Below are 8195 nucleotides of genomic sequence, written 5' to 3'. Positions count from 1 at the left end.
TTTTTGTAAACACATCAAATAATGGTAAGTTGAAATTGTGGGTTAGATTTAAAGACGTACAAGTATCTAACGTGATTCAGAAAGCCTTCCTTTCTATTGCAGGTTAAATCAGCCGTTGTTCTTGAGAGTCCTCAGTTGTGCTGCTTTGTCAGAATTGACTGCATGTTTTTAGATACTTGCCTCCAGATCTTCTGCTGAGCATGGCCCTGCTGAAGGGCAGTGCCCCCTGAGAAAAACACTCTTCAAGCAGAATCTCAGCTGTGACAGACTACTGAGAGCAGTACCACAGAAACTATGTAAGCTGGTTTTGTGCTCCTGGAGTAAACATGATGAAAACAGAGTCTTCAGGAGAAAGATCAACCCTCCGAAGTGCCTCTCCTCACAGGAATGCTTACAGAACTGAGTTCCAGGCGCTGAAAAGCACCTTTGACAAACCGAAATCAGATGGAGACCAAAAAACGAAAGAGGAAGGAGAGGCCTCGCAGAGCAGGGGAAGGAAATATGGCTCAAATGTCAATAGGATTAAGAACTTATTTATGCAGATGGGCATGGAGCCCACTGAAAGTGCTGGAGTTACCCTTAAGACCAGAGGGAAGGGTGGCCCTCCATCACCTCAAAGACGAATTAGGCCCAAAGAGTTTGTGGAAAAAGCAGATGGTTCAATTGTAAAATTGGAATCATCCGTCTCAGAAAGGATTAGTAGATTTGATACTATCCATGATGGTCCTTCCTATTCCAAGTTTACTGAAACTCGGAAGTTGTTTGAGCGAAACGCTCATGAAATGGGACATTCGAATCGCTATTCTCCAAAGAAAGAGAAAGTCGTTTCCAATGAACTTCCGGATGAATGGTGCAGCTCTAAGTCTCACAGAGGTAGCACTGATTCACTGGACAGTCTTAGCCCAAGGACAGAGACTGTCTCTCCAACTGTGAGTCAGCTCAGCGCAGTTTTTGAAAACACTGACACACACAACGTAATCGTTGTAGAAAAGTCGGAGAACAATGAAGAGTACTCTGTAACTGGTCACTATCCACTAAACCTCTCCTCTCCTGTCACAAATATTTCCTCCCCAGTTGCAAACCTTGAGGGTTTCAGCCCTTTGAAAGATACCAGCGCGTGGTCTCCGCCAGCCAAACAGAGTACAGGCTTGGTGTCCCCCGAGAACTCTCAGCAGAACAGCACACCTTCAGCACTGAGACAGAAGACGTCCACAGGCACTTCGGCAGGTTCAAGAACAACTGAAGAAGTAAAGAAGAGTACAGAGGCAAGTGCTGATTCTGTTGAGAGCTCTGCGGCGAGTCAACAGGAGTCGGTCAGCGTGCTTGACAGTGAAAGATCTGTGGACAGCTGTACTAGGAGTAAGTCAAAAACAGAGACGGAAGTTTTGTTGCAACAAAAGGAGAGGTCAGAGTATGCAGAGGGTATCTTTGATAGACCCGAAGCTTCAGAAGTACCAAGAAATGCAGCTTCAGGTGGTGACTTTGCCACAGATGCTGTTTCAGACGCTACCGAATCCCGTTATGATGAGGCGAGTGAAAAAGAAGTGCATGAAGATGTGAATAATTTTCAGAGTTCCCACGTGTACATGCACTCTGACTACAATGTGTATCGGGTACGATCGAGATATAATTCTGACTGGGGAGAGACAGGTACAGAACAGGATGATCAGGATGACAGCGATGAAGATAACTGTTATGAACCTGATATGGAATATTCTGAAATTAATGGATTGCCAGATGAAGATGAAATCCCAGCCAACAGAAAAATACAGTTTAGCCGTGCTCCAATTAAGGTAAAGTTTCTGTGTTCTTTTTCTGCGGTTTGGTTAGTTTTCAAATGCAACTTTATTTGAAGTAGATTTTGATAGCTGATCTCATCTCTGAAAAGATTGCAGAGGGTCTTTCGATACACATTTTTATTACAGTCAGTCAGTGAGCATAATCTTAAACGAATTAAGGAAGCTGAGCTCTGATGAGCTTGTGTCATTTCCTAGTCTACTTGATGGCTGACTAAGCTAGCAGAAATTGAGAATGACAGCTGGGTTTGTGAAGTTTTGAGAATTTTAACATGCATGTTTTGACTTCTATGACTGAGCTGTAATCTCATGGTGAAATGTAGAAGTGGGTATTTGGTGGCCTTTGTGATGCTGCTTTTTTCATTTGAAACCACAGCTTCTTTAGATCGGATTGCTTTTCTTCAGCTGTCATCGAATGTTCTTTAAAGTTCCTGTATTTAAACACTGTGTCATGAAATACAATGTGATTCTGTTTCAGTGGTAGAGGACTCTTAATATTCTGCATCTGAGTTAGTATCATCTTTTCTAATAGCATCTTCACTTTTAAAAAACTTTATTAAACATTAATATAGGTATATCTAGTATATCTCAGTGCTGCAGAAAGGCCAGAGTCCGTTCACTGAAATACCTAATGAAGGGTGTGTTTCTTGCAGAGCTTTTTTTTTGTTTCTTTTTAAGTACCTTGAAATTACAGCTAAGAGTGTTGTTTCAAATATTTTCAGTTCTGGAAGGAATACCTAGTCGTGTTTTGTTGTACCAGCTTTTCACTGCTGAGTCTCAAAGTGTAAAAGTATTTTACTTCTGAGTTGCTTTCCATGCACACGGTATCAAAGGGACAATTCAAATGGCTCTTGAAAGAGCATAGATGGTGGAGTACTTGAAATGTAAACATTTTAAAATTAACAATCTGTAATTGACTGTATTTGAATTGTGTGAGTTTAGTACTGAAAAATATTAAATCAACAAATGGAAGTTTCACTATCAAACTTGAAGTTATGTGATTTACAAAATCTGCGTTCACACCACCCGTGCTTTAAGTTAGGATAAGATGTATATTTGTATTAGGACATTTTAATCTGAAGGAAGCAACCAGGCTTTCACATCTGTTTATTGGAGGGTGGAGGGAGGGGAACAGCCTTGTGTTCTTCATGCTTCTAAAAGACCATTTTTTACACTGAAACAAAATATTCTGAGCCAAGATAATGGATTTTTTTGTTTTGTTTTGTTAGTATTTTATTCAGGCTTGCGTCATGGACCAAAAATTCTAACAGCGTTTGTGCTCCCTCTAGGTTATTCCCATAATTAAACTAGCTGATTTTCTTTAATTTTTTTGGAGATGAAGTAGAGAAAACTTTTATTCCAAAGGATTATGAAAGTTGTCCCCCTAACTGCCTTCCCCCTCAGGCTCTAACAGACAAGATGATGTCCTCATCTCAAATATCTACCAATTATGTGCAGAGGTTTGTTTTATCATATTTGTTAAGGTTCCAACAGATAAGGATTCAGAAAGTGATTACACTCATTTTGTTCTTGAGATGGTTGGATTTTTCTACTGTTTCTATTTTGAAAGAGCTAACAGTGACATTATTACTTCAGTATATTGCTGTCGTCTTGTCTGAATCATGCTGTTGTGCTATAAGAGTTTTGTCTCATTTAGTTATAAAATTTCTCTTCTCAAGATTTTCATGCTATGTTCATTTCAGATTACTATTATCAAGTAATAATAACAGTCCATCGGGAAAATGCTCTAAAAGTCATTTGTGTAAATAATAAAAGAGTACATTTGTCATGGTTTTCAGCGTAAAGCACTCTTAACAAGCTTATCCAAAGTAGAAGAATTGTTGCTTTAATTATTTTAGCATCTTCGTTGTAGATAGGAAGAACGTAGAATAAAAGCTGCATTGAGAGAGAGCAGTGTAGGAGAGATTGGGAGGTTTGGGAGATGCCCGTGTGATTGGTTTTTGTCCCGGCTGCCTTCGGTGCATGCAGTCTGTTAGTCATGTGGGCAAACAGAAGTGAGACCATGTGGAAGGCTTGCGCTAAGAGGAAGAAGCGCAACGAAAGTTGTGGAAAATTAAAAGCTGCTTCTGGAGCCTTCCTCCCTTTTCTCCTCAGCACTCTGTAATTCCCTCGGCAGTGTCAAGCAAGGTAAGCTCAGGCGGGCTGCCAGCAGCATCAGGTCACTGCCCGGCCACGCCGCCACGGGCAGGGACCCGGAAAGGGGAGCTTGGAGAATCCCCTGGTGGGTCCTCAGAGGCTATCGAGTCTCTCGGCTCCTGTGCTGCCTCTCTGACAGCACTGCCGGATTGGCACACCGCTAGCAGATCGTGAACCGGCTCTGGCAAGTGGTTTCTGCCCAGCAGATAGGTACCAATGAGCAGTGCAGAGGGCAAAGGGAACTTGTGTTCTGTCCCTTTGCACAATGCTAGCGGGCAAATTTACCTGGTCACTTGCTTCACCTGCCCGTTACATGGAGATGATGCTTGCTAGCTGAATAGACAGTAACTATTTAAAAATTTTTCTGTTCTAGATAATTTTGTGCGTTAACAGGCGTGACTGGTTTCACTGATGTTTTCCCGAACATCCTCTCGTGCACAGCATAACTGAGAGAGAGGAAAATAAAAAGCAATGTTGGAATATTTTCTGAACTGTGGAAAACAGATATGTCTTTATTAAAATGAAGCAATTTGTTCTTAACTACTCGGCTAGATAGTGGTGTGAAAAATCCAACCCAAACTCTAGCTGTTTAGTGCTGATTTCACAGTCCCGTACCTCCACTCTCCTCCTGCAGGTGAGCTCTGAAATAATTAACAAAATTGGCATTTGAATGTGTAATCTGTGAAACGAGTGGGTAGTTATTGCCATAAAGTTGTTACGTGAAGGTCTCAACAGGTTTGGATAAACATCTTTGAACTATTTTTCTAAGGGATTTTTCAGGTAGGCGTGTAAGAAGTAAATGGGAGGAGTGCTGAGACTGAAGAGCAAAGAGATTTCAGTTACCACCTAGGGGGATCCTTTCTGTCCCTTTAGGGGAAGTGCTGTGGACTATGAGAAGTAATGATGTATAGGCAGAAGTATGAATAAATAAAATCTTACTCATCAAACTGATAAAGATTGAATTCTGCCCATTTACCTAGCAGGAAAAACCCCAGTTATTGAGAAACTCACTATAAAGAGAAGGATTCAAGTCAACGGATGCAGGCAGTTCTGCTCTGTTACAGTCTGTAATTTCGCTATCACAAATCCCAAGCTCCACGGGCCATTTACTCTGCTCTAGTATTATGGGATATGTTTGCTGTTTTCGTCTCTTGTTGAAAGTCCCTTTAGGAGTAGGTGGCTGCCCAGGGGCCATTGCAGGCTTGAAGAGTTTCTAGGTATTTGGAGTGTGGCATCACTGACGTGAGCAGTTGTGCGTGTCTGTGGGACCTTAAGTCAGCTTGGCACCATTCAGTAAAAAGCCTAAAAAGGCCCAAGAATTGGTGCGGGGAGTGGGCATGAATGTGTTGCTAACCAAGGGATGTGCAAGTTGATAGAACAGTTGATATGTTTAGACAGCGATATGGAAGCCTTCATCAGCACTGGCACGTTCTTGTGTTGAGGTATTGTGTTTCTGCTCTGGGATAGAACTGAAACTCTCCAAGGCAAGTGTAAGAGGTGAAAAAGTTAAGTGAATGAGATGAGGGGAAAAAAAACCCTGGTTTTGCCAGGGATACACTTCTACAGAAAAAAAAAAAGCAGATACTCTGTGATTTATTTGCCTTTTGTTAAATTTTGCAGGGTTGGGTTTTATGCTGCTTCTCAAACATTGCAGGCTAATTGGACAAGCTTTGTCACTAATGCAAAATTCATTAGCTCATGGCTTTCCACACTCTACCAAATGGAAATGCTATGATTGTCGAAATCATGGTCCTTTTTGAGCCACGCTTTCTGCATCCTGGACAGAATTAGGGTGGAATAGTAACGTTCACCTCATCTCCTCTCTCCAAGTCCAGAATGTCTGCTATCTTGATAGCTGACGGCTGCATCTTCAGTTAGTGCCGTATTTCTGGCACCGGGTACGTGTTAAAGCATTTAAAGCTGTTAGCAGCAATTGATATCTCCTGCTGAGCCTCCTTTTGCGACTTTCTGCTCTGCTGACTCGGCCCTGTCTGGCTAAGGGTTGGAGAGGGTTGGGTGGGATGTGATCAGACCGTATGGCAGACAGCGGGTAACTTGTGGTGCCATGAGGGGTTTTAGCCCAAGCTGCTGCTGCAGTTTTCAGGGTTCCGTAAAGCTTCCTTAGGGCACAGTGGTGGTGGAAGGACCCCTCTGAGTTTTAGGGTAGGTGGGAGAGAGTGTCGCAGGAATGGAAGAGATATAGCAAATGGCTCTTCCATGCTTCAGTTAATTCCATACAAAGGGATTACGATCACTAGTGCCCGTTCCTTGTATGTTCTTCCTCTCTTTTGTCATGCAACATGACTGAATCACGTACCCTCCAGCATTTCACTTTTCCAGATTGTGTTACATTTACATGGTCTTCAGGAATTGCAATCTTTGCTTCTCTCTCTCTCTGAGAGTTTGAAGAGGTTTTACAAGAAGTGCTGTGACTGTAGTTTAGTGTAAAATATTAATGACATTTATATTTAACAGTTGTTTTCAAATTTCTTATGAATTATATGGTGATTTTTCTTATTAAAAATCAGTTCAAGGAGCAACTCTTTCTTTGGTTATTCCTCATTTCTCTCACTAAAGTGTATTCAGGAATGTAAATAGTGGCGAAGAAAGAATCTGAAACAATCTGAACCTGTAATTACTTTGGAAATTTTTATTCTCTAAAATATTATTCTTTGTCTGGTAAGCATCAAAATAAAGTATGCTGGAAACATGTTCAAGTTTTAGTGTTGAAATAGAGAGCATTTCTTTGCCTGATTGGATATTTAGTATAGTTTTTACCTGTTAAAATATTGAACTATTTTGGATCATAGAAGTCATAAGTGAAGGTTACCCATCCACAAGCAGTGTACAGTCCCTGACTTCAAACTTGACAACACTTCTATTTATGTTTTACGTAAGTGAATGCGAAGTTGGATTTAGGTGACCTCCAGATCTCACTTCCAACCTCAGTGATCCTATGATTCTATAAATGAAGTAGTCCCAGTGGGCGTTAGGACACTTGTTGAAGGTGTATGTGGAAGACAGGACTTGCAGAAAGATCCTGAGGGTATATTAGATTTAAAATGTTTACAGAATCTGAGAAATTAATCTACTTCTGAATGGGTTAATTAAGAAACCTTACAGATAAATAAAGATATGTAGCATCCTTCAGAAATTACTGAAAGAGTATTTTCCTTTCCTTAAATTTGGTTCTTTACTCTAGCTCCTGTGTCCGTGCTTTGTTTACAGCATTCGGAGTGGAAGGTAGTTTCGGCTAAAGCATGAAACTAGATATTAAGTAGGCTTCGGCTTTGTTTCCTGTAGTGTTGGATAAATCACTGAACCTTTGTGCTGGTATTTGAATTCTGTAAAATAGGCGACAAGTTGGTTATTAATTCTATTAAACTCGACTTGTGAAGTAGTTTGAGATACTGAGCTATTGCTTGGGTAGCTTGAAATGTGCATTCTGCTACATAAAATGACCTTATACTTTTTTTCAGGTATTGTGAAGTATGGGAGATTCTACAGACTTTAGTAGTAAAATGTGTTGTACTGCAGGGACTGTGATGCTAACTTTGATTATTTGTAAAAGTTAATCATGTAAAACCATGTTCTTTCTTCTGGTGGGAGGACATACAGAGCGTTTCTGGGACCTGGTCTTTTATTTCAGTTACATTTGTTAGGAAAGGTCGGGTTGTGAACGGCAGAACCTTTTATATATATTTGTCATTGAAAGGAACGGGGAGTAAATATTAAGGATTCAAAGACTGGATGCTCTTAGATAAAGAACAACAGTGAAGGGATAAAGCATTCCAGAACAAGTTGCTATTTTGGTTATTAAAAGGCAAGTCTGTTCTACATGGTTGTCTCGTACGTGAAGTATATTATTGAGTTGGAATTGTATACTTTCACTGCATGAGTATTTCACACAGTAATTTCAGATGCAAAAGAGTTTTCTTGTTTTCAGTATGCATGGAATTATTGGAATACAGTAGATGTAATAAAGTTATTTGCCTGCCACAATATGCTGTGTAGACTTTAAGCCTTGTATAGGTCATAATTTCACTAGTAATTCTAGGGGCCAGTTATTCCTGGATGCAATGTTAACATGCAGTTATTGAACTAAGAAGAAATAATGTTGCTTTAAACTGGGTTTTATAAGCATTGAGGACATTCTAGAAGAGCTGTTTGTAGAAACCTAGTTTGTATTGAATAATTGGCATCAGAGGTTTATGCGGTTTAGATTAAAAGGAGTTTCCAATT

At 40.4% G+C, this 8195-nt stretch overlaps 1 protein-coding gene across 3 annotated transcripts in view; it reads left to right on the top strand.

The window, feature by feature from the left end:
• The first annotated feature begins 326 nt into the window (after window positions 1-326).
• PPP1R9A (protein phosphatase 1, regulatory subunit 9A) overlaps window positions 327-8195 on the top strand; it is a 142430-nt gene continuing 134561 nt past the window's right edge. For all 3 annotated transcript variants that reach the window (XM_009895349.1, XM_009895348.1, XM_009895347.1), the window contains exon 1: window positions 327-1793. In XM_009895349.1, coding sequence (XP_009893651.1) covers window positions 327-1793 — 1467 coding nt within the window. The remainder of the gene's footprint in view (window positions 1794-8195) is intronic.

This window comes from Charadrius vociferus, unplaced genomic scaffold, assembly GCF_000708025.1.
Source record: "Charadrius vociferus isolate BGI_N301 unplaced genomic scaffold, ASM70802v2 scaffold31, whole genome shotgun sequence".
Classification (NCBI taxonomy): domain Eukaryota; kingdom Metazoa; phylum Chordata; class Aves; order Charadriiformes; family Charadriidae; genus Charadrius; species Charadrius vociferus.
The sequence above is the reverse complement of the archived record's forward strand: the minus strand, read 5'-3'. Positions and strand labels throughout refer to the sequence as shown.